General features: G+C 44.6%; 1 protein-coding gene across 3 annotated transcripts in view; it reads right to left on the bottom strand.

The window, feature by feature from the left end:
- Positions 1-6,218: 6,218 nt before the first annotated feature.
- Positions 6,219-27,473, bottom strand: part of DBR1 (debranching enzyme 1) — a 51,921-nt gene continuing 30,666 nt past the window's right edge. The window contains exons 3-10 of one of the 3 annotated variants that reach the window (XR_015190004.1): positions 10,251-10,372; positions 9,701-9,894; positions 9,443-9,622; positions 9,243-9,364; positions 9,014-9,162; positions 7,702-7,824; positions 7,035-7,178; positions 6,219-6,928 (exon numbers count right to left, since the gene is read on the bottom strand). Coding sequence is in view for 1 of the 3 variants with exons in the window: in XM_086526752.1 (XP_086382878.1) it covers positions 7,099-7,178; positions 7,702-7,824; positions 9,014-9,162; positions 9,243-9,364; positions 9,443-9,622; positions 9,701-9,894; positions 10,251-10,372 (970 nt within the window). In the remaining 2 variants the exon portion in view is untranslated. Of the gene's footprint in view, positions 7,179-7,701; positions 7,825-9,013; positions 9,163-9,242; positions 9,365-9,442; positions 9,623-9,700; positions 9,895-10,250; positions 10,373-27,473 lie in introns of all 3 variants that reach the window. The other 2 variants (XR_015190005.1, XM_086526752.1) reach the window with 2 other exon arrangements.

A 27,473-nucleotide genomic window follows, 5' to 3' on the forward strand; every position in this document is an offset into this window, starting at 1 on the left:
GTATCCATGCCCAATTGTGCAAGGCACTTCTAGTATCGGCTCAATCTGTACGGCGATCAATGTTTCCAAGGGCTTACACCTCTACGTGCATGGCATGCCAACGAGATTGGCATAATTCCATCTCACTACTATTTACGCTTCCGCTATAGCACTAGCTACTCTATCAAGGACGAGTTCAGTTGTTGTTGTTTTCAGACATTTTATTTTTCTGTTTATTCATAGGAAACGTGCCATACATGTGCACCCTGATACAGTCAAATCACATCCAAGGTAAGTGGGTCAAGATGTGCCTTCCGGTACCTCTCTCTACAAGGGCATGGTACAATTACACTGATGTACGCTTCTACGATAAGCTATGACACGAACATGGTCTGCACTAGAGCATTTGAAAAGGGCATACAACACATTAGAATAAGGAGATTTTCTCAGCCCAGCATTCTCTCTCTCTCTCTCTCTCTCTCTCTCTCTCTCTCTCTCTCTCTCTCTCTCTCTCTCTCTCTCTCTCTCCAATTCTATGCGGGAAAGGTGGAACTAGGCATGATTTTCATGCACTCTTTTTATGTCAATACGGTAACATGAAGGGCTGAGCGCCATCTATTGACACCTATTTTGGCATGGCTAAGAGCGTTGGCATGGCTAAGAGCATTGGCATGGCTAAGCGCCATATGTTTGTAGTCCATCAGTGATTGATTTCAAGATCGAACACTTTTATCCAGTTAAGTACCCATCGGTTATAATGGACAAGAAAGAGTCTTGTTGTTGTTGTTAGTGATTTTTTTGGGCATTATTTTAGCACTACACACTTTGAGTGCGAAAATCCAGTTGAGTTCTTGAATGTCTTAAACTCATAAGGGCTTATCTCTACCAAGGTGTATAGATAACGCCAGCATTTCACACAGCTCGATTGTTCACAAAAACCCAAGATTATGGCATTTTGGGTCCAAAAAAGATCTAGGTGTGAATACGATTGCAACTTCACTAGATCTCCTATTTTATCTCTAGCACTACGAGTGTCTATATGAGTCCAATTTTGGGGTCAGACCCAGCTTGTGATTCTTAAATCACTTATTAAGTGTGATGGTCAATTCTTGGAATCTTCACAGTTGCACTTTCAAGGAAAGAAGTCCATAAGCTGCCAAGGGCTCGTGGATAATTTTCACTTCCAAAGTTGAATTAAGATACTCTCGGCTGCTAGTTGAGCAGTTTTCCTACAACGTTTAACCAAGGGATTTGACAATGTTGATTTTACCCAAGGGGTCTCATTTACAAAGGCAACACCCAAGGTTACATGTGCAATACTACTTGCACTTCACTAATTTTAAATTAGTATTCCTAGGCCTTTGTCGGCGGAAAATTTGGGCAGGTGGTTTTCACTCCGCTACAGGTACGCATCTGTTTGGTTTTGTTTCCTTGGATTTGCTTTTTTATCTAGGATGCATAAACTATGTTTACTCTTCAGAGAAATGACAAGGTCATGTACGAGCCAAGCAATTTGGGTTGTGGTGTCCAAAATAAGTTTCTGCATTATGCAGTTATAGCCCACTTGTAGGGTTTATTTGGCACATGTTGTCACATGGGATACAACATGGTCTAGGAACTCAAGGAGTTCGGTTTAGCCAGTGTAGAGCAAGGGTAATGAGGGTCCCTCTCACTCCCGTCGTAGAGTGTTTGCAGTTACCTCCATGCACAAGTGCATCTCGTACTTGAAGGATGTTTTTTTTCAGGCATCCTTATATGAGACATATTCCACATGTGAAGAATATGAGTCTCTGGGACTGACACTGGCGCCCACCACTATTTCAATTCTGTGTCACAACAAAGTCCCTAGGTGCTGATCAAATCTGTTTTCTAGACCATTTTTGGCACGACGTATTAGGAGCAATTTCGATGGCCAGAAGTTGTCGGATACTTAGAATGACTTGTTAAGGTACAAGTGCAGCTAAACAACATTACAGATGGCTGTTTATGTATATAGCAAGGCTATGAGCTGTTAATGAAAAGGTTTCATTGTTTGCACCTAGAAGTGATTACTATTTCACCTTCTATTAGGGTTCAAACGTTTCAACACGGTAGGCAAATGATTGCAGCTGAAAGTATTTAGTTTCTTTTTAGAACTATTTACATTCCTTTTTAATGTGTGCTAGGAGCACCATATTTGCCATAAGTATTGGCAAGGACGATTATGGATATACAAGTTCAGATCTGTTTTTTGCTAAATGCATGCACACTAGGTGTTATGGACCCTAATGTTTAGCAAAGGCTGATTTGGAATGGCATGCATATTCATCGAGTTGTTGCTTATGAAGCATTTTGCACTCTATGTGCAATATCTCTATGAAATTACTTTTGGGTCTACCAATCACCAATAGAGGTCATGGCTTGGTTTGGGTGCTTGTGGATTCTTCAAGTTAACCACGATGGTTATTCATGACATTTTTGATTCCTCAGCAATACGATATTGTGATCCCGTTTACTAGTCATCTAAGATGACTATCTGTAAACCGTGGGGGAAACACACCTCAGTACTGTCAGTTATCCAAGGGGATAGGCAAATTACAAAATATAATCTTGTGCTAAAAGATATGCAAAGTGCGTATCTTAGCGCCAAGCGATCTTTTGTGACTCAGTTTAGTCCCTTCATGTTTAAGACGGGTTCTCAACCTTGAACACTAGTTATGGTGGGTTTGTTTACTGATGAAATTTGAGAATAAGTCAAGGACTTAAACTTGGCTGATGAGTTATGTCAGCAAGTTACTTTCATGGAAAGAGAAAAGAGGTACTCTTTCGGGTACATCTTTGTTGTGATAACTCATTGAGCAGGCTCACGCGCGTTCTAAATGGAGTCTACACACTATGATTGGATAGCAACCTGTCACACAAGATGGTTACAAATGGACAACAATGTGAAAAATCAAGATGTTATTCTTGGTTTCATTGAACCTCCTACTGAACCGTGTTCTGGTTAAGCAAACAACTGGATCCATGAAAGATGCAAGTGTGGAAAAAATTAGTGTATCATCACTTTTGTTTTTGAGGACAAAAATGCTTCTCCAAGGGGGAGTAATGTCAGGCCAATGGTAGGACCAGGCAGCAGGCCAAAGGTCAGGGACTAAATGGCTTAGTACTGCTAGGAGCCAAGGGCCAGGCATAAGTTAAGGGATCCTACTTGCAAGGGCCAAGGGCTATAAGTAGGGAGGTTGGGAGGAGAACAATATGCCAGTCCACCCTTTGGCCTTTCAAAAGAGGCTCATGTGAAAGAGGTAAATGCGGCCATTGGAGATGCTTGGTCTAATGTAGATTCCACTAATTTTGTGCATGCATGGCAATGACTACAAACTCACATGTACTGTAAGATACTTTAACAAGGGTGCTACGAAGCACACTAAGCCCCAATGACATCATGATATGTTTAATTCTCTTAAGGCTATACCTAATAAAAGGATTACTAGTTGTACCAACAATGACTTTTATGTATTTAAGGGGTTGGGCAAAATTGTGATTTCTACTACAATTGGTAGTTCTTTCTTACTAGTGGATGCAATGTATGCACCTAGGACCGAAGAAAATTTCTTTAGTGTCTAATATTATAAGGCTTGGTCATTTTGTGAAATTAAGGGGGTGAGAGGCAGATTGTCGTAAGAGATTCATCGTGCGTATTTTTTAACTCAAAAGTAAATTGCAAAGGCAAAACTTTTACATGCACATTTTGGTCATGAGAATTCTGCCAATTGTTGTATTTGCAAAAATGTGTGCTAGTTACTCCATTGTCCCCTTCCCTCTTGAGACACTATCTAGACATGTATAATAAAACTGTATGCTAAGGAACATAGATCACTCCAAGTTTCCAATAGACGATTTTGTAAGGGCTACCTACAAATTTTAGCTTGTCCATTATTATGTTTGTGGTAAATGCACACTACATCTTTTGACAACCAACCGTATTACGTGGCTTTCATTGATTATTACTCAAAGCATGCATTCATTTGCTTAAGTCAAGTGTTTGTGTGCTTCAAGTCACGTCTGTACATGGCTAACACTATCTGGTTGCACTTTGGGAATTGCTTTGATTTAAGGGGGAGTATAGGTCAAAACAGTTGAATACATTTTTGGCTAGTTGTGGGATTAAACAACAATATACAATGTCGTATACCTCTCAACAAAATGGTGTTATTGAGAGAAAAAATGGGTCATTCATGGAGATGGCACAATGTCTTGTCAAAAGCCAAGCTTTGCCACTTGCATTTTGGCTCGAGGTTGTCAAGTGTGTTGTGTCATACATTTAATAGGTGCCAATCTTAGAGCCAACCATAACTCAAACAAGACTCTAAAAATAGGTTTTTTTGACCCAAGAGTGACATAAAACTTATCCTCTTTCTTTTCTCCTCCCTATAGATGACTGCACTTGCTTAGCAGAAAACACACTCTCTCCACCAAGACTTTGAACACACACATGCCATAGCACCTTCACTCTCTCATGGAGAAGCCCACATACAAATTTTAGAAACCCTTAATTCAGCCCTCAATACACCCAAAAAAAAAAAGACAAGAGAATAGGGGCTACATATCTATGAAACCCATTTTCTTCTTCAAAGCATTGAAAATCTTGGTGTTCGGGCTAAGTGAAGAGAGAAGGATGGGGGCATGTCAACCAATTGCATTGCATTGTTACCTTTGAAAGGTACTCTTATTTATTGAAGCAATGCCACTTGTGGCACCTTCGCATCCCACCACCAATGATGATTCGGCCCAAAGCAATGCCAACTATACCACCTTTGGATTCCACCAACTCAACCATGATATGCATGAGTTACCAAGCATCAAGCAAAAGCCAGTAAAAAACATTTAAATCAAGTAGCAATGATCCCCCATAAGGAAAAACAATACAAGTTTTACAATGCCAGTCAAGTAGCAAATGATCCACTTGCAAGCCTGCCAATGTATGACCCCACACTGTGCATAAATTCAATGGCATACCAAATCTGTGGCCTCATAATGCAAAATTTTGCAATGAGGGTAACTCACACTAGGGATAGAATTGATAATGTTCGCATTTTTATAAGGCATTAAAAACGAAGTTTGGTTTTGTGATTCCAGCATATGATAGCATGTCTCCCAAAAGGAAAGGACAATTTGGGGCAGCTTTTGCACAAGGTAGGTCCGATGCACAAGCATCATCTCATCTCTTTTTCTGGACTAAGAAAAGCATCTTTAACATATGGAATGATTACCAAGTGAGGCTCCTATGGTGAGGTATCTTCCATTACAAGTGACTATGGAATAATGGACCCACAATCAACAAAGCCTGTTTCCTGATAGCGATTGCAAGCGGACCACTTCTAGTTTCCCAGCTAGGCATAGTGTGCCAATGAGAAAATTTAGCCAGTTCTCAAAGAGACAATAATGAACATTCAAACCCTGAAATAAGGTTTATGTTTAAAGAAAACAAGTGATTGTGTGTTTGCCTGGTTGTGGTTAATGGTTGTGGTTAAGGAAAGCAAGAGCAATAAAAGAAGGAGATGAGACTTAAGGATTTCTTTTTGCAGCATAGAGACACAGCATATAAATACAAGACTCTTCACTATCATTAAGAAAGATTACATCTTACCTTTGAGCCTAAGGTGTACAATATAATGGATAAAGAGAATAACAGATAAAGAGAGGTGCAACATTATTATAAACTAGACACCAAAAGGCTCTAATTGAAGCCTTTTGTCGGCCCAAGCATGGTTACAACACTCTCCATACGCAAGAGCCAAATGCAAGTACTTACACTGACAAGAGCCATCAATGATAAAAACCACAACAAAATACCATAGCCATAATTATCACATGATAAATATGGCCATTGAACCCTTAGGGTTGATTGTGTTGCCACCTTGATTCTCAAATCACCAAAAAGGGAAACAAAAAAGGTTAAGTGTCTCAAAAGTTTTCTTCCGACGCCTTCCATAAAGTCGATACTTTCACACTATTGAATTAAGTCAATGTTTATACATTCTTTGCTCACTAGCATAAACGTTTCAACCAAACGTCTCTCAAATTTCAGCATAGAGCAACCTCAATCCTTCATTAAATATGGTGACACATGATCAGGCCCTTGTCACCATACGTCTTACAAGCATAAAATTAAAGGAAAAACTTAAAAGCTCAATATACCAACAGAAACTACACAAAATAATACACACCCCACCAATTTTACACCAAAATATACAATAGACTCAGGAATAAATACTTTCAGCCTTTTACTATCGCAAATTCTAAAGTCTGCATGAGGGCACACCAGCAAGATACAGGATGAAATTTGAGCTCGGGAGACCAAGGGCTACGGGTATAGATATTTGGCGATTATAATCGTCGAGTGTTACAGACTCTTGTGAAGTCTGTCTCATTGGTTAAAAGTCACTATGTCCTACATTGGCAAATGTATTATACTATAGACTGGGCTAAATCTCTTTTTCTCTTCCACTTCTTAACAGAATATTCAGAGTGATTGTATGCGTAGGTGACAGAGAGTACAAATTCTTTCGACTTTGCAATGTCATGAGGCTATTCATTTCCTACACTATCACCCTTCACTTCTGCATTTTAGACGCTTTGAAAGGTTTTTAATTTTGTGCAAAATTTGTAGAGAACTACTGGCAACTTGGGCCGTCTCCAAGATCCGACACTGCAACTGCAAATAATAGAGCCTCTTCAACAGAAAGACCTCCCACAAGAGTGCAATAGACCGTCCAGGGAATTCACCCCAAAAACTTTCTCAATCTCCAAGCTCTAAAAATGCCGAAAGACGCAGAAACCAATACTGCAGTCTCTCACCACAAAACAAGAAACTGTCACCACAGCCGTCTGTAAGACTCAAGAGAAGCCAATCTGCCATGAAACAAGAAACTGTCGCCACGACAGTCTACAAGACTCAAGAGAAGCCTATCTGCTAGAAAATACAGACACAACAGGTGTTCAGATATGAGGATTAGCAAACTAATTGCCGACAACCCATGCATACAAAGCACTTTTCTTGTCTTTCACGATCTTACCAAGCTGTAAAAGTTTGCATGGCAAACCAACTCAAACAGTGAAAAAACAAACACACTACAGCTACTAGTCTCGTTCCCCAAGTTCATCAACGTCATCTGGTAAAGCATCATCCTCCATCTCATTGAGCTCTATTTCACTTGGATCTGCAACAAAATAGAGGAAAAGCCTTAGGAAAATGACAAAGCGGGTTGACTTATTTGAGTGAGTACTGTATTAGTCACTTGCATGGTGCTGGCCTTTGTACAAGGCCATACTACACAATTTAAGTGAGTACCGAGCTAGTCACTCGCACTTCAAACAAAGCCTTAAAATGGATCCAACTAAGAAATTTAAAAACTACACAGGTTTATACATGCCTAGAATCTAAAAGTCAAAAGCTCACACTTCTGGGTATGGCCATGCATTTATGCCAGCTAACCTTAATGGAAAATGCGTGTAGAAACTTGCGTTTTTGCTTTTATAATTTAAACTAAGGTTGCCCAATACCATAGACGTTGACATTGTCCTATGTGGATCTGAGAAAACTCAATGCCTAGTTCACAGAGGAGTTTATGCTGCTCTTTCATCCTTCGAGAACTAAGTTGGCCATCATTTGCGACTCAGAAACACACAACTAGATGAGAACCAGAAAAATCCTTCAATGTAGAAACACAAGAACCAGATCACCTTTTAATGGAGTTGCATCTGATTGTTTGGATCCTCGTTCCTCCGAAGCACATGACCCATCAAGCACATATGGTAACTCGAGTAACTGAAGCAAAGATTCTGTGAAAGGATTCCTCAAATGCCCTGTAAGGAAGTGGGCATTACGGTTAATTTGTGTAGATAATCAGCCTACATAAATCTTATCAAAGAAGAACTATATAAGGTCTACCAGAGAAAAAAGAAAATTTAGACTGACACAGATAAGAAATGCAAGAAAGCAAGTGCTGAGAAAACATATATCTGCACCAAAGAAGATCGCCATACCCACTGATTTTTTCTCACTGGACAGTTCACCACTTTCAGTACTACGGAGGCTCCTTTCACTGGAATGGGTTTGTTTGGCCCTTCCTTGAGATTCTCGTTACCTATATTACTGCCTAGTCACATATTCCTCATCTATATATGCGAGAATATGCTGTATACTTCATTATTCATTCCTTTACTAGCCATGGATACACATGATAGAGATTCTCATTACCTATATTACTGTCAGTTGAATGGCTGCTGCTGCACATATTTCTCATCTATATATGCAAGAATATGCTGTATACTTCATTATTCATTCATAGAGCTAGAGAAACAGCCATAGGGGCAGATAATGGACTATGCCATCAACTGAGATGTGGACATTCACTACCATAAGCCTGTAGAAACATGTCCAATATACTCTTACTCTTACACCTTGTTTTGATAAAAGAAATTGTGCATGTATATATATTTTTCATTTATGAGCACCTTTCACCTGTAATCTCAAAAAGCGTGAGCACCGAGTGATTGCATTACATAAAACTGCAGTGCTCTACATCAAAATGTAGCAGAGAAATAGTATAGACAACGGTAACAATATTCTAGATCCATAACATAAAGATACTATGATTGACTAGCTTCTCTAAGGTGTCGCAGGGCCAAAGCCACTTTCCACACAAGTAGGAAAATGACAAACGTACCGCCTGTGTGGGATTCTAGCTTGCAAGGATTGTAAACTGTTTGATGTATGTTTCAGCTTAATGAAACTGATAGATATTATGTGCAACATTGCATTGGGTATTTGACACTTGGCATGTGCAATTTGGCACTTGCCGCAAATTTCAACAATTTGAGCACTCCAACTAAATATACAATGAAGTAAATGAATTGCAAATACATTCGAAGTGACAAAGGAGAAGTCTAATCGAAAACTGAAAATAAGAAGACAGACCCCTCATTAAAAAAACATGTTCTTTAATGCATAAAGACAACTAGCCACACTGCTAACACTCAAATCAGCTCAAACCTGATGTTGGTGATGAAAAGTTTTGCTTAGGTTCTTTAGGATTGAACGGAAGAACTGTTGTTTGGAAATCAGTAGGAACTGCCGACCCCCTTTCCTGTAACCTCTTTTTCACCCACTCTCGATGAGTTCCTATGTCCAGATCGTCAGATCTGACATAAATTGGTTTTTAGCAGGTGAACAAAGCTCAACTTATTCCACTAGAAAATGAGAACTTCAATGACATGGTTACCGCGGTAGCACCAAACACTTGGGGCCCAATGGCAAAAAAGGATTGTACGCCCGGTTGATGGCAAGCCACTCTTCGTCATATCTGAACTCTGGTGTGATGTCCTCCACAGGAACATCAATCACCTGATTCAACATAGACTTAGCTGTCCAAAGATGATTGTGAAGCAGCCAGGTTGCAAGAATGAGTGGTAGAAATATTACTTGTAGAAAATCCCGCCTAGGAAGGCATTTGTCTAATGCGAGAAACTTCGTGACCTTCTCTCCATTATGCTGAACAATTGCTGCGTATTTAGTGTGAAGATGAGCTGCAAACCAATAAGATGGTTTCAGCTTCCGCAGCAACTCCTCTCCAGGCTTACTTCCGAGGCTTCCATTCATGACCTGCCCAAGATGAATAGAACACTGAAACGAAGACTACATAAGGACATCACTGCTAAAAATAAAACTGTATTCTTGTACCTGCTCTTCCAAAAAGGGCTTTTGCTTTAGTAAGCTTCCAAAATCCCCCAATTTTGCAATGCCTCGTGGCCAGTCATGTGAGATAAAAATGTCGAGGGGATCTTCAATTTGAAGAAGCTTAACGACATCATATTCTCGCACATGATATATTGACCGTAACTCATTCTCATTGTACGGGGGGCGCTCATGATGACCTATAAGGCCAAATAAATAAGCAGATTGCAAAAAGAGAGAAAAATGAAAGATGGAAGATGGGTACACAAGAAAAAATTATTCACTGATCAGACAACCTTTGGCAAAGGGACACCAAGAAATCATTTAAGAAGGCAAAATTTCACAATGGTGGTCAAATAGCTTTGAAGAACCCCCATGACAAACAAAATGTAAGATAAGAGACAAGGTCCTATGCCATAGAGGGTTGTTTGAGCACATTATGCATCTAGAGGCTTGGTCCAAACGAAGGCACATTCAAGCATTACAGTAAACATTACGCAATAGATCCAGCACTCTTGAAACATCTACAAATCATGAAAAATGAAAACTTATTCACCTGAGCGGTAATCAAAAGGCTTGAAAATGCCAGATAAACCACCGATACGCAGCCCTCCAAAGCGAATAACTCCAGCACATCCAAGATAAAATATTCGAGGAGCAGCCCATCCTCCATAGTAGCTGATTTAAAAAACAAGACAGTTATAGAAGTTTGTGCGAGCAACTTCAGTGTTGGGGGGGCGGGGGGGGAGGGGGGGGGGAAGAGAGAGAGAGAGAGAGAGAGAGAGAGAGAGAGAGAGAGAGAGAGAAGAAAGAAAGAAAGAAAGATTTTTAACGTCTATGTCAGGCCGAAATCGGCCTATGAGACAAATCAAATGTACATGGTGTGTATGTCATCCGTCTATCGGAAAGACAAATGAAACAAAAACTGATACAAAACTGAACTGAGTGTAGGTAGTGGGGTATCTGAGGAGGGATGGAGCTCTATCTCTAGGGGTATATGCATGTCTATATGCTCAAGGTAGTACAATCATGAGAATGCATCAAGCTATCTAGCTCCATCCTGTACTAATAGGGGGATGTAAGATGTGGTACATGGGCGGGTCTGGTGCCAAGGCTGCCCGGATGAAAGCTGTCGAGTCGGCCCTCATCCGGGCCACTCGCTCCTCAGTGGCACGGCGCTCCCGGGCTCGGATCTCCTCGATCTGTCGGTGGTGGGAGCTCGCGCCCCTGTAGCCTGTGACTCGTGGTCGTCGTCTAGCTCGGCTCACCTCCGCCTGTGGGAGTGTCACTCCCCTCTGAGTGTCTGGTGGGGGAGGGGCGGTAATCCTCTGAAAGAAGTCTGTGAGCTGCGACTGTCTCCCCTCTGTCTGTGTAGCTGTGTGTGGCTGTAGTAGTGTGTCCCGATGGCTCTGTATCTCTAGTAAGAACCGTCCGAGCTGTCTCTGATCTCGAGAGTCCATGATCTCTCGGAGAGTGGGCTGTCCTCTGAATAGGGCCTCATACCTGCCTCTGATCTCAGTGTATGCTCTGCATCTACATACAAAGTGCTCCTCACTCTCCACCTCCTCTGTGCAGGCTCTGCAGACGCGCTCCTCCCTGGGAACACCAGTATGTCTCCCGATCTCAATCTCTAACCTGTGTGAAGCCACTCTCAGCTGACCAATCGCCACCCGTGAGCTATGTGGCATATATGTGTCCATGTAGCGTGGTCTCTGTATGAACCCCCCGGACAATATGGTGAGAAACTGGTCTCTGTAATCTGACATCCTCGTCCCCAAGCCAGGTGACTCCCAGACTCTCCTAGTGTATAGCTGCCACAGATCCTGTCTCAGTACCAAGTTCCTCTCACTGCGAGAGAGGTGAACATATGGTGAGTGGGGGTCGTACTGGAATGGTGGTAGGCTCTCCATGTCAAGACCGTGTCCCTCAAACCATGCTCTGACCTGTGAGTACCATGCTCTCTCATGCCCACTCTCTGATAGCTGTATAGCTGCCTCAAATGCTCTACGAGTAAGTCTGTCAGGAGGTAGCTCTCTCATCCTCTGGATGAAGCAGACTGTCTGGAATAGTGCCTCTACCACCATGGGTGGTGTGGCGAGCTCGGCTCTAATAATGTCATGTGGCACTGTCTTCTTGCTGCGGAGCAAGCGTGAGATCATACATACCTGTGGCCTCTCAAGCTGTGTCCACTGGTCAGCTGTCAATCCTGGTGCCCATACTGCCGCCGAGTACATCAAGGCCGGGGTGACTAAGGTGTCGAAAAGCCACCCCTTCGTGCGGGGTTCCTGAAAGTGTGCCTGGTGGCATCTCCGCTCTAGCATGGCCAGAGCTGCATATCCTCGGGTGAGCCTGTCAGCAGCAGCCTGCCTCATAGTGAAGGGTCCTGGTAGGCTGGTGAATGTGATGCCAAGGTAGACATAGGAGGTGACTACATCAACCTTTCCTCCTGCTGCTGTGAAGGTGGCAGCGCTCCTCACTACACTGGATGTGTGAAAGATCATAACCTTGGTTTTGCCAAGGTTCACAGTCAACCCCCTGTGTGTGCTGAATTCGTCCAAGGCCTCAAGATGGCGTTGCAAGCCCTCGGGTGACTCTGAAATCAACACAATATCATCAGCATATAACATGATGTGGACCGGAGTACCTGCCAAGTCGCTCCCCTCTCCCCTTGCTCGCAGTATGTAGTCGGAGATCTCGTCGATGTAGAGCCCAAAGAGTGTCGGGGAGAGTGGGCATCCTTGCTTAACACCAATGGTGCTAGCAATGGTCTCTGAAAAACCGCCTGGGCAACGAACTCGACCCGTCACCTTCTCGTAGAGAGCATATATGGCCCAAATCATCTCTGTTGGTACCCCAATGCTGTGAAGGCGCTGGAAGAGTCTCTCGCGTGGGACTGTGTCAAAGGCCTTGCGGAAATCCACAAAGCAGCAGTAAAGCCTCTTCTTCCGCGCCTTTGCCCCATCAATGAGGCAGCGCAGAACGAAGATGTGATCAGTGGTGGAGAAAGCTCGTCTGAAACCTGCCTGGCCTGGAGCTCGTAAACCCTCGATCTCTGCGTAGCAGCTGAGCTGTGCCTCAAGTACTGCTCCATATAGCTTGGCCATCGTGTGGCCAATCATGATAGTCCTGTAGTTCCCTGGATCCAGGGTGTCGCCAGATTTGTGGATAGGCACTATGGTGTGCTGTGTCCACTCCTCTGGGAAGCCCTCCCCTATAGCCCGGTTGAAGACATGTGCAATCAACGGGGCTATAGTGGAGGCCGCATAAATGATGTGCTCACTCTGTAATCCAGTATGGTCAGCTGATCGTCTGTGCTGCATGCGGCGTATGGCCCTCTCTACCATCTGTGCTGTAAAGAAGGAGGAGCACGTGGGGCGTGGCTCGTGTGGCTGTGGGATAGGAGGCTGTCCTGGCACCTCGTAAAGTCGCTCTGCATAATCATGCCATATCTGTGGATCCTCAATAGTTGTAGTCGGACGTGGCTCGCGCAGGGTGCGCCATGCTGTCGCGCTATCCATGCTCATGAATAGGCGGTATAGCTCAAGCTCCTGTGCCTCTTCGAATGCTCGCCGCTTTTGGCGTGTCAGCGTCTTCATATGCCGTCTGGCCTCTCTCTCTGTGATCTCTCCTAAGGCTCGCTGTGCGCGGAGGCGTCGGTATAGCTCTCTGCACTCATCATCATACCAGCGGTTCTGAGGCATAGTCCCGGGGGGGGGAGTGCGTCCTGTGTGAGTGGTGTGTGGAAAGGAGCTAATAGCTGAAGTGTGGAGAACGGAAGAGATATGTGATGTGAGAACTGAGAGTGGTGTGGATGGGTGGAGGAGGCATAGGCCATGCTCGACCTCGGCCGAGTAAAGAGAGGCTAGCTCATGTGTGAAATGGATGGTGGTGTGTGGAGTGTGTGCTATGGAGCTGTGTGGGATGGTATCTCCGGTGATGGAGAAAGAGAGGTATGTGTGGTCGGCTCCGATGGGTATGGGTGGAATGGTGAAGGATGTGATAAGGTGTGTAGCCTCCCTGGGTCCCAGAATATAGTCGACTGTACTCCCCCCTCCCTCTGCAACTCCATGTGGCATACAAGTCAGGCCCCCTGAGGTGGGCCACTGGACCATCCCGTTATAAATAACGAGACGGTGCTGGGAGCCAAGTCGAAGTAGATGTCGTCCGTAGGCTGTGACTGGAGCTCTGTCTGCTGTATCTCTCATAGTAGCCTCCTCATCTAGAGTGTGTAGTGCCTCTGGGTCCTCGTGGTCATATGCCTCACACTGCTCACTGCGCGTACGAGCATTGAAGTCTCCCATAAGGAAGACTTCACCCAGTGTGGAGTACTCCATAATCTCCTCCGTGAGGCATGCGTACGGTGACTCATGCTCAATAGGGGCGAATCTGGAGCCTGTGGGAGCAAAGTAGCAAAGGGCAATGTAGACGATCCTGTCTCGTGAGAGCTCGAGGCGAATCCACATGTAGCGGGCCTGTGGGTCCCGGGCAACAATCTGTAGTCTACTCTGAAGCCCCTGTCTAAAGAGTATGGCCACTCCTCCTGAGCCACGAGTGGTGTGCTGGCGCAAACACCCCCGATGTAGAGACTCCCACTGGAATCCATGTATCCGTGGTAGCCCTCTCTCTGGGCTCTCGTGTGTCTCTGTAAGTAGAATGATGTCTTGACCTCTCATCACCTCCTCAAGTCTCTCTGGGTGTGTCCATAGGTCTCCATTGCAATTCCAAACCGTGACATGAATCTCCTCGTGTGTCCCACAGGCCGCGAGTCTTTATGCGATGGTCTTGCCATCAATGATAACCCTACCATCTCGATATACTGCCTTCTTCCCTTCTTTGCGGGCTTGGTGGACTCTAGGCATGCACGCGCGACGGTGATCTTGTTGCATCTTTGTGAGGTCATCATCAAGATAAATCGGGGGGCCTTCTAGCCCTCTCAAGATGACCCTCTTTCGGAGGAAAGAAGTTCGAGACTCCTCGGAGGCGAATTGGAGGATGAGAGCTCTCTTCTTTGGATCTTTGCCGGCTCTCCAAACTTTGGAGAAAGGGATCTCTTCTTCCTTGTATCCCACTTTCTTGCATAAAGCTTTCCCATCGCTCTCGGGTGTAGACCCTTCTTCTTCTTTGATGCCGGTCACTCGCACATTGAGACGGCGAGCTTGTCGCATCTTCTCCTCCTCGATGGTTGTGTGTACGATGAGTACCTCATCTTTTTGGGCTTCCTCTCTTGCAACCTTCTTGATGTTCTTTTTGACCACTTCGACCCATCCTTCTTTGGTGGCCTCTAATTTGTCCTCAATGCTTGCGGTGAGGGCTTTGGTGATCTCCTCCTTGAGGGCTTCCTTAGCCTCCTCTTTAATCTCTCCTTCTTCGGGGGTGAGGGATGTGATGGAAGCATGAAGGAGATCGATTTGTGCCTTCATCTCTTCTTGCTCTTTCCTCCATCTCTCCCTCTCCTTCCCGTTCTCCCGTTCCCTTCTCTCCTTCTCCTCTTTGAGATTTTGGATTTCCGCTCTCATGTCCTCCTTCTCTTCGTTCCATAGCTTGATGAGGGTGGCTTTCTCCTCCTCCCATATCTCTCTCTCCATCCGCCATTCTTTCATGTCCTTCTCCAATTGTGCAAGCCTCTTGTTCGTGAGCATGAACGTTGTCTTCATTGTCGATGCCGGCGTCTTGATGATGGGGGAAGACATGGCTGTCTTCGTAACTACCCTCTCTTCATATTGTGAAGAAGAGGGGAGAAGGGGAAGAGAGGGAGTACTTGGGTGTATGCGTGTATGTGTGTAGTGTGTGTGTGGGTATGTATCCGTGTGTGAGAGATTGGGGGCAGCAGGCCTGGTGCACTTGGTAATGCTGCCACAGTGAGGCAGCGGCAAGTGCTACAGCCTTGGCATCGTGCAGTCGCAACAGGTCAGCTACAACGGGTTCAGCAGCAGCAGCAGTGGCGCGCGCAGGGGGTGAAACAGCAGCAGCAGTGGCGCGCACAGGGGGCAGCAGCAGTGGCGCGCAGAGAGAGAGAGAGAGAGAGAGAGAGAGAGAGAGAGAGAGAGAGAGAGAGAGAGATGAAATGTTTTAATAACCTCTTCGAAAGGCCAAAATGACCTATGAGACCAAAAAGTTACACCATCGATAGATTGCAACCGTTTCAATACTTCCCTAGATGCACCCTCCCTGTCTCTGACACGGACAGAGATCACCAGACTCATACGCCAGGACCTGATTCAGCTAGATATCAAGAGCACATGGATACAGCCGACACAGGAGTTGGGCACGAAGATGGCCTTCTACATAGAGCATCTTCTCCAACACACGGAGGACGGCTTTGTGACTAGGCCTGTGACTAGGCCTGCATACATGGATACACACTTATCTCATGGGATAAGATGCGCTATTGGGCAGACACGCACATCCTCACATCAGCTCCAGATCGAGACTGGCCGATTTTGAGGGGTGCCAGAAGGGGCCAGGATATGTCACCTATGTAACTTAGGGCCAGAGACAGAGCTGCACGACACATGTCATTGCCCGACGTACTATGAGATATGCGGCCACTTCCACTGCCTGTTCAGAGAAGGTTTCGGACCTTTTTCTAGAGTCATGAGATACAAGGATAAGAAATGCCTCGGGTTGTTCCTGCTAGAGCTGCACAGACTTAGGGAGAGCTTGCTGAGGTCATCAGGGGAAAGACAGTCTCAGAGACAAATCACAGATTTCTTTACACCAGCCAGGGGAGAGCCAGAGGAGGAGCAATCATTACAGCAGATCTCAAAGCCCACTCATACTAGAGGTACGTTGCTTGACCGAGCCACTGAGCTAGGCAGATCAAGACGCCCACGACCTCAGGGGGTCTCCCACCACCGATGAAGGCTACAACAGAAGATACAGATCACTCTAGCTCGACATGCAAGATGCCCAACCAGAGTACTGACCATGGAGGACGTTGATGAGATCCGATAGCAACCGATGAGTGATTTTATATGAACCCACCAAACCCCCCCCCCCCCCCACCCGGTATCTCATCTCAATCCCGAATCAACTTCAGATTTATTTCCTTTCTCCTTAGTGTTTTAGTGTTAGTTCTTTGTAACTTTGTCATTTTCGTACTCAGACATGATATCAAATTCACGTGAAACCATGCGACTGAAACCATGCTGTCATCTGTCCATACCAACATGATGTATCGCCGAGCAAGCCGAGCATATCTGTCCCTGGGGAGATCCCATAGACCGTACATAAAGGATATTGATCTGGTCAATGCCTCCACCACGAGGGGGGGAGGTGGCTAGCTCAGCTCGGATAATCTCATGCGGCACTGAGGGCCTTAGCCCGAATCATCCGAGCGATCATAGAGACCAGAGGCCTCTCCATACATCTCCATCCATCTGTGTTGCCAGATCTCCCATGGTGGTCTACTAAGGGTCCCCATACCTGAACTCCATAGAGCATAGCTGGAGTCACTAGAGTGTCAAAAAGCAAGAGCTTTGTTCGCGGTTCCTGAAACTGAATCTACAAACACATCCTCTCCAGTCCTCCCAAAGCTGCATATGCTCTCGTCAGTCTCGTCTCTGATGCTCTTCCTAGTGAAAACACCGGTCCACCGAAGACTACCCCAAGATAAGTATATGCATCTATGTACTCCACAGTCTCCTGGCCATACGTTAATGTGGGTGATGACCTCCTGACCCACTGTGGTGTGGTGTTGAACACCATAACCTTGGTTTTCCCCAGGTTGATAGACAATCCACTAAATGTATGCAGAGCATCCAAATGACGTTGCATCCCCTCTGGAGAGTCAAAAATCAGCACAATATCATCAGCATATAGTAACAACGGAATCCATTGACCTGCTAGCTGAGTCCTCCCTGTCTCCCTGACGCTCTACATAGTCCGAAAACTCATCCACATAGATCCCAAAAAGAGTCGGGGATAGGGGGAATCGCTGCTTTACTCCACTAGTGGAGTGGACCATGTCAGACATTCCCTCAGTGGTGTGTACACGCCCCATCACTGTCCTGTATAGAGCCAGAATACCTGATATCAGCTCTGTAGGCACACCCATGTCCTGTAGTTTGCGTATGAGTCTGGCTCTTTGCACTGTGTCAAAAGCTTTGCGGAAATCCACAAAGCTACAATAGATCCTCTTGCCATGATGTCTACCCTCCTCAATAATAGCTCTGAGTGTCAGAATATGGTCAAGGGTGGAGAAACCTCTCCTAAAACGTGCTTGCCCTGGTGCTCTTATGCCCTCTCGCTCTGCCCATCTACTCAGCTCCTGCTCAAGAGCAAATGCATACAACCTAGCTAATGTTTGACCAACCATGATGGTGCGATAATTCCAATCATGGGATCTCCTGGCTTGAAAATAGGCACAATCGTAGACATACTCCAAGTCTCAGGGAAGCCTTCACACATGGCTCGATTAAACATCATAGCCAAGAGCTCTGCAAGCATATCTCTAGCATGGATGAAGTGCTCTGCTACCAGGCCATCATGATCATGTGCTCTCCTTGTCTTCATCCTGCCAATGGATTTCCTTACCCTCTCGGCAGGAAAAAAAGAACATGTCTCAGACATGTCTCGAATGGGTCCAGCAGAGGTGGTTGCCCTGATGCTGTGTACAGAGATGTGGCATATTCTCCCCATACCTCAGTGGAGGTGACCGCTAGTGGTGGTGAATGCTCGTGGAATAGCCTCCATGCTTCGCCTGAGTCCTGACTTATAAATAGCTGATACATATCATGCTCTAGCTGAGATAGATAAGCCCTTTTCTTTCATCGCACTAGGCGGAGAAAGATAATCCATGACTATCTATGTGCGGTAATTCCCATGAGCACTTCCCTCTATAATTTGATCCTCGTCCCTCTACACTCCTCATCATACCAGCTGTTCTGGGGCATGCTCCCAGATCATCTCCGTGTAGGCTGGCTGTTGGGGTATGCCTCTGATGTTGCATCATGGAGCGTCTCTGTCAGTATCTCAGTGAGTTCATCTAGTGGCCGTCCCGGCTCCTGGGTGCATAGCTGCTTGTATATCTCATCCATATACACAGAATCTGTCTCCCTCATGAAGGTATACCGAGTGTGTGTGGGGACCTCTCCTAGTGGAGCTGTGCTGAACTGAAACGTCAGGGTGAAAGACAAGATAGCATGATTAACTGCTACTCCAACTGGCCTAGTGCCCACCATGAAATCCTGAAAGAATGGAATGAGACCTAGCTAGGCCATAACATAATCCACTGGGCTGGCACCATGTCGGTGTGGAAAGCAAGTAAAACCTCTAGCTGTCGAAAATCCTTGTAGGCCATTCAAAATGGCCAATCTATGTGCGGTTCCCATATCTATCAAGTATTTGCCATACTCAGTGTATTCCTCATCTTGTGATAGTCTGGATACACCCATCTCTGTAACGTCCTGCTCCCTAACCATCTCCTCAAAAGTATCATAAAATATTGTCTAGTGGTGGGTAGTCCTAGCATTGAAATCCCTGTCACCATCCTTGGAAAACTCTGTTGGGTTAAAGGCCTAAATAACTGTCGCGTGACACATCCCAACCCTATGTGTCCGTGGACAAGCTACACCACAGCAGGGTTCAGTCAGTTCAGTCAGTTTAGATTAGCAGTGATCTGGCACTTTTGTGAGTCTATTCGTAGACCGTGCATGCCCAGTCACTTAGCATAGATGCATATCCTCCGGTTGCACACAGCATGACCATTGGAATTCCCATCAGAATCCATTAGCATCAGTTAGGGGAATTTTCCAGTGCATTTAGCCTATTTTCCTATTTATTGGGATTTTCACTTATTATTTTTAAGTGACTTTCCTACAAAAGTAGGTAGGGCAATTTTGCTAAGTTAATATATAAGCAAACCCAAGTTTGGCAGCAGGAGCACCTTGCTCAACAAGCAACTTCTCAGCAAGACCAACTCCCGCGACTACTCTGGCGTTTTCTCCACAGAAGACCTAGCGTTTTTGCATCAGATCAGCCCTGACGTTTTGTGCACAGCAGATCAGCCCCGGCGTCATCACGACACAGCAGATCAGCCTAGCGTTTTTGCATTTGCAGAACCCCGACGACAGAAGGACCAATTTCAGCCCCTGGCGTTTTTGGATTTCAGCAGCAAATTAAGACCGGCATCATTCACCTAAAGTGTAGCAGATTCAGCCCGTAAAGACCATCAGTTTTCAGCCCTAAGAAACCTCATTTTTCAGCCAAGAAAACGCAGCCAAAACAGTCATTTTCAGCCACCGAAACAGTCCCAGAATTCAGTGATTAGAGGATCTCAGATTTCAGCCGTCGTCGTCGTCATCACCGTCGTCGTCATCGGCATAGTCCAACTTGCATCAGTCCATTGCATACGCATTGTACACCTTTGTGCAATCAAAGAATAGACCACTCTCGCCGACGAGAGTGGGGCCTTCGGAGGAGGGTTTTACAACCTCTCGGTGTCGTATCTCTTCTCTCTCCTTCTCTCAATTTCATTCACTTGCACGCACAATCCACTCACTTTGTTCGTGACCACAGCACTCTACAGACAGAAAGCTCTCTCTTTCCCTAAGAACTAAAAGGAACCTTGAGCAGTAAAGATCACTAATCTTGAGAAATTACAACATTCATTCCGCTACACCTAACAATAACCCCTTTTTGTACATTTTTATACTTTGTCCAGATTCATATTGAACCTGAACACATTTTTTAAAGGTCACTTATAATAAAAGTGGGAAAACCCAAAACTCACTTATTGAGTTTTCCCCAAAAACGTGAGCTCTCTCTCTCTCCCTCTTCGTTCTGCTAGCACTTCCCTTCTGCAACACAGTGCTTCCGCTTCAAACCTCGAGGCCTGCACATCTTCGCGTGCTCTATCACTTGCACACACCGCAGCACGCTCATCAATTGGTATCAGAGCCCAATTAGGGTTGGCTCCTAAACCTGCAAACGCTGATTTTCAGCCAAGGAGGTCAACTTTCGCGCGAGATTTTGCAATTTCATCGCCAAAGGACTCGTCCCCGGACACTAGAGAGCTCCCGGCAAGTCAAATTGACCTAAAACAGGGTAAAATTAGGTCAAAACCAGCAAATTACAGGTTATGACAGCAAAATACAGGTTTTGCAAATGATGTATTAAGGTGTGGGAACGCTTTTGCTAAGTCCCCGCTACCCGAAAACACTGAAATTGCCGAAAAACAGGTCCTAAAACAGGTGTTTTTAGCAAATTTCATATTTACGCAAGTTTTTGCAAGTGTTTTTATGATGCGACTACATTGGGGGAAGTGCAAATTAAAGCAATCTACGCACGTTTGACAAAGTTTGGCTATGTATGACCATTTGTGGCTCCATTTCATGCAATTTGATGCTACAAATTGGGGCTTTTGCTCTTACATGCTTCTAAAGGCTGTGCATTAGCTTTATCTATGTTCTGTGAGGTTACTAAAATTGTTGTATTTGAGCACAAATTCGCTCGCTGAAATTTCCTGCGCATAAATTTCAGAAAAAAAAATTTGTGCCTAAATCGACCTATTTTGCCCCAAATTGCTCCTGTGACCATTTGGAGTTGTAGTGCACACCTCAGTGAGGCTATACTCCGGTTTTTGTGCATTTTGCCCAAAAATTCAGCGTATTAGCCCTCTTATTCGTGCAACTATGGCCTCATCTTCTTCGGATGTGAAGAATCTCTTCGAGATTAGGAGGTTCGATGGAACACGTTTCGATCTTTGGAAAGACAGGATCCAGGAAATCTTATTTCTTAAGGATTGTGAAGGGGCACTTGAACAGGTAAAGCCACAGAATATGACGGATGAAGCATGGGTTAGCCTGAACAGGAAGGTTTTTACATACATTAAAATGGCCATGACCGATGAGACAGTCATTGATGTGAAAGGTCTCGCAAGTGCTTTTGATGTGTGGGAGAAGTTAAAGAGAATGTATGAGAATACAACGCCTGTCAACCAAGTACATTTGATGCGAAAACTTGTTGGCATGCAACTAGATGAGTCCAAGAGCGCTGCAAAGCACTTGTCGTTGTTTGCAGGTACTTTGTCGCAGTTACAGGATTCAGGCTTGCCCCCTTTTGATGATAAGCTGAAAGCTATCTTCTTGCTTATGACCTTACCTAAGTCATGGGAAACATTGGTGGTTTCATTGTCCAATAACCCCAATTTGACCTTTGATGGTGTTAGGGGTTCTATCTTGAATGAGGAAATCAGGAGGAAAGCAAGTGGAGAGGGAGGCAGCTCTACCAACATGGTTAGAGGCAGGACAGAAAAGAAGAATGCCTATGCACAAAGGAGTAAGAGTAAGAGTAAGGAAAGGGAAAATGCCAGCAAAGGCAAAGGTGATGTGACTTGCTATCAGTGTGGCAGGAAAGGTCACAAGAAACCCAATTGCAGGTACTACAAAGCCGAGTTAGAACGGAAAAAGAATGGCGGAGACAAAAAGAAAGGGAAGAAGGAAGTCAAGACAAATGCACATGATAGCTCAAAGGACAAAGAGAAGGCCAATGTGGCTTCTAGTGTTGTCATTGAGGAGCTGTCAGATGTAGCGGACATCTTGTGTGCCACTTTGTCAGATGATGATGCTTATGACATCGATGCCTCTCTTAATGTTCATTTACAGGACATGCAGATCACCAAGAGTGATCTTATTGATGCTTTGTGGACTGTCAATGATGCATTATCCCAGACTTCGATTGTTGATTCCGATGCTTCATTTCATGTGACTCCTATCAAGGAGTGTTTCTCTACTTTTGATGCAGGCAAGCGTGGCCATGTATACCTTGGAAACAATCATGCATGTTGCATTGAGGGTATTGGCAATGAGCATCTCTCCATAGATGGCACAAATGAGCTTGTCTTGCATGATGTTAGATATGTGCCGGGAATCAAGAAGAGTCTGCTTTGTGTTGGTCAGATGGATATGCATGGTCACAGCATCTTGTTTGAGAGGATCATGGAAAATGACTAAAGGCTCAAGGCTGATTGTAAAGGGCACAAAGAAAGGGACACTTTACTGCATGCATGGAAAGGCCGTGTTGAGCAAGTTTATTGCATTGGCTAAAATTAACTCTCACATGGAGTTGTGGCACAAGAGACTTGGTCATATGAGCCAAAAGATCCTTTCTAAACTTTGTACTTTGAACAAGCTCGATGCTAAAGGCACAAAGCTTGACTTTTGTAATGAATGTCAATATGGCAAGCAAGTAAAGCGTTCTTATTACTCTGGTGTCTCTCGTAAATCTTGTGTGCTTGATCTTGTACATTCTGATGTATGTAGCATGCCTACTAAGTCTATAGGAGGTGCATGCTATTTTGTCTCCTTCGTTGATGATCATTCTAGGAAAATTTGGGTTTATTTGCTTAAGTCTAAGGATGAAGCCTTTGCTGCGTTTAAGAGATTTCACGCATTTGTGACCACCGAAACAGGTAGAAAGCTAAAATGCTTGCATACGGACAATGGGGGGGAGTTCACAAGTGCTGAATTTAACAAGTTTTGTGAAAATTTGGGCATTAAGAGGGAGCTTACCGTGCCATACAACCCCTCTTCTAATGGTGTGGCTGAAAGATTTAATAGGACACTTTGTGAGAGGGTGAGATGCATGATGTCCATAGCTAATCTCTCTCATGGATTTTGGGGAGAAGCTTTGAAAACTGCAGTGCATATATGCAATCGATCCCCTCACATGTCTTTGAAAGGTGACATCCCTTAAGAGGTTTGGTCTGGCAAGCCTGCTTCATATGATCACTTACGCATTTTTGGTTGCGAGGCTTTTGTGCATGTCAGACCCGAGTTGAGCAGTAAACTAGATGCCAAATCCATTAAAGGCCTTTTCATGGGATATGGTGAAGAAGGCGAAATGGGTTACAGGATTTGGTTACCTCAACTCAAAAGGGTTATACGCAGTCGTGATGTTGTTTTTAATGAGGCAAGGCTGCTTCAAAACAATTGTGCCTCAAAGCATGACCATAAAAGGGTCAAATTTCAGCATGACCAGCCACCTGTTAGGCCTATTTTTGACCCTCAGGATGCACCACATATGGCTGAAAATGTAGATGATCCAGTGGTGTTTGAGCCAAATGATATTGGGCAGTAAATTGAGGCTCCCGAAGGGCATTTGCAGCCACGAAACAATGCTGAAAATGATGTACAGCAGCCCATTGTTGATGATTTTATTATGCCACCTGATGTAGACCCATTACCGGATAATGTGGATCATTGGGTGAGGCGGTCTACTCGTCCAAGACGGACTGTGAGTAGATATGATCCCTCTTTGCATTACATTATGTTAATAAGTGAGGGAGAGCCTCTTACGTATAAAGAGGCAAAGACATGTGAGTCAAGCAATAAGTGGGAGCTTGCAATGCAAGAGGAAATGAAATCCTTGTATGCAAATGATACTTGGTATCTTGTGCCATTGCCTAGAGGGAGAAAGGCTCTTCCTAACAAATGGGTATACAAGATTAAGATTGTGGATAAAAACCCAAGTACAAGGCAAGATTGGTTGCAAAAGGATATGCACAGAAAGAAGGAATCAATTTTCAAGAAATCTTTTCTCCCGTTGTAAAGCTTCACAACTTTACGTGTCCTTTTTGCTCTCGTTGCGGTGCTTGATTTGGAATTGAATCAAATGGATGTAAAGACAGCGTTTTTGCACGGTGACATTGAAGAGGACATATACATGAAACAACCTGAAGGTTTTGTAGTTCCTACACGTGAGGAACTTGTATGCAAACTGAAAAGGGCTCTGTAAGAAGTTTGACACTTTTATGCTGTCTCAAGGCTTTAAACGCAGCCATGCAAATCATTGTTTGTATACGAAAAGGGATGAAGATAGTAGTCCCATCATACTTGTTCTCTATGTTGATGACATGCTGCTTGCCGGGAAACATAAGACTAGTCTTGATGCTCTGAAACGTAAGCTAAATTCAACATTTGCTATGAAGGATTTGGGTGATGCATAGCATATTTTGGGCATGCGTATTAAAAGAGATAGAAAGCTGAAATTGTTGTTTTTATCTCAAGAAAGGTACATTGCAAAAGTACTTGACAGGTTTAATATGGCTGATGCTAAGCCTATTGGAGTACCTTTACCTCCATACACTAAGCTTAGCAAAGCAGATTGCCCAAAGAATGAGGTGGCATTGAAAGCAATGAGGGGAATCCCTTATGCATCAACTTGTGGTTCTCTTATGTATGCTATGGTTGCCACTCGTCCCAACATTGCTTATGCAGTGGGAGTTGTTAGTCGATACATGTCGAATCCTGGAAAAGCGCATTGGGAAGCTGTCAAATGCATTCTGAGATATTTGAAAGGTACACAATCAAAGTGTATCTGTTATGGCAAAAGTGACTTAAAGTTGCAGGGATATTGTGATGCAGACATGGCAGGTGACATGGATACCAAGAAATCTACCAGTGGATATGTATTTGCCATTGCTGGTGGTGCAGTCTCTTGGTGTTCTAGGTTACAGAAAATTGTGGCATTGAGTACTACTGAGGCTGAATATATTTCAACCACAGAGGCTTCAAAAGAGGCCATTTGGTTGGGCACACTTACAAAAGAACTTGGCATGCCTACTCACACACCCGTGTTGGGTTGTGATAGCCAGAGTGCTGTCTATTTAGCTAAAAATGCCATGTTTCATGCGCGTACCAAACACATAGATGTGCGGTACCACTTCATACGACAGGTATTGGAGGATGGTCTAGTCAGCTTGACTAAGATCCATACACAGGATAACCTTGCAGATGTTCTCACCACGAGTCTTGCTAAGGCTCAACATAAGCATTGCATACAGCTGGTGGGAGTTGGTTAACTTAAAGGCGTCAGTTATGCCTTTAAGTGGGAGGTTGTTGGGTTAAAGGCTTAAATAACCCCTTTTTGTACATTTTTATACTTTGTCCAAGTTCAATATGAACCTGGACACATCTTTTAAAGGTCACTTATAATAAAAGTGGGAAAACCCAAAACTCACTTATGGAGTTTTCTCCAAAAACGTGAGCTCTCTCTCTCTCCCTCTTCGTTCTGCTAGCGCTTCCCTTCTGCAACACAGTGCTTCCGCTTCAAGCCTCAAGGCCTGCACATCTTCGCGAGCTCTATCACTTGCACACACCGCCGTGCTCTCATCAAACTCCTATATGTCATCATCCAAAATAGAAAAGGGGTATTGTCCTCTAGGTGGTGCATATACTGATGTAGTCAGAGTAAAGTAACACATAGCAATGTAGAGGTATCTGCCCGTCTCTGCCCTTAGCCTGACCCACATGTACCTAGCCTGTTCATCTTTGCGCGCTATATATATCAATGGCTGCAACTCCTCCCTGAATAGAACTGCCACTCCCCTTGAGCCCCGTCCTCAATGCTCCGATATGGTCTCCTGTCTGCAGGTTGTCTCCCATCTATATCCGCTCACCTGTGGCATGGATTGCCCAGGGGCTTGATGCGTCTCAGAGTAGAAAATGATGTCTCTCCCCGTGAAGCTATCCTCAAAGGCCCCTACATCAAGACGGAGTCACCAATTACAATTCCAGGTTGCCATCTTTAGTGTGGTCCCATAGGTCTCGCACAGTCATGCAGGGCGTCGCTCCAATATCACCACCTTTCCATCCCTGTAAAACGCAATGTTCCCCTTTTCCCTTGCTGCTCTAATTTCCGGCATTACTTCTTGCATATGAGCAATCTACGAGAGGGTGAGGTCATCTCAAAGAAAGATGCCAGTCTTCTTTAGAGTTGGTCTCTTCTTCAAGAAGTCCTTTTTCGCTTCCATGGAGGGGAAGCGAAGAATGAGTGCCCTTTCCTTCGAGGTTTCTCCGTTGCTCCCACTTTTCTTAGTGCCCACTCCAAGCCCTTGTATGCGTCTGCTCGTTGACCCCCACCAGAGTCATGAGTTCTTTCACCTCTTCATCCACATTGGTCTCTGAGACCACATATCCTTACGTGTAAATTTCATATTATGTCACTTGAGGGCTGTGATGTGTTACTGGGTATCCCATGGTGTTACAGGTTGCATGCTATGGTGGATACTTACAACAAAAAGATTACGCTTGTACATAAGAGGAAAGACTCATGTCCTTGATGTAAAGCTTAAAGCCGAGTCTGTTCCAATTGTTTCTACTTCTGCTATTTCATCTGTAATAAAGAATCATCTTTCTGCGTACTTGATCTTTGCAAAAGAAGTACCTGAAGTTGTATCTAATTTGTCTACCTTAGTAAAGACAAGTCAACTTTTTTGAGTGGTTTCAGTGATTGTTTTTCGGACTCTTTGCCAGGGGAGTTACCTCCTAAAGACCTGAGGATCATACCATAGATCTTGTGCCAGGTTCTAGTCCACCGAATAGACCACCATACAAGTTTAGTGCAGCCCAACAAAAAGAGATTATGAGTCAGGTCAACAAGCTTTTAGAGAAGGGGCTGATTCAGCCCAGTTCATCCCCTTTTTGTTCGCCTATACTCCTAGTGCAGAAGAAGGATGGTTCATGGCGCATGTGCATTGACTCTCGTGCCTTGAATAAGAATACCATCAAGAACAGGTTCCCCATACCGAGGATAGATGACATTCTTGATCGGCTTGAGGGAGCATCATTGTTTACAAGGATAGACCTAAAGAGTGGGTACCATCCGATACGCATTAGGCCAGAAGATGTCCATAAGACTGCGTTCAAGACAACATTTGGTCTCTATGAGTTTCTTGTCATGCCAATTGGTCTCACAAATGCTCTTGGCACATTTAATAGAATGATGGACAGAATTTTCAGACCACATAGAAACTTCGTGGGTACCTTCTTTGATGGCA

This window comes from Adiantum capillus-veneris, chromosome 13, assembly GCF_014529385.1.
Source record: "Adiantum capillus-veneris isolate H3 chromosome 13, ASM1452938v2, whole genome shotgun sequence".
NCBI lineage: Eukaryota > Viridiplantae > Streptophyta > Polypodiopsida > Polypodiales > Pteridaceae > Adiantum > Adiantum capillus-veneris.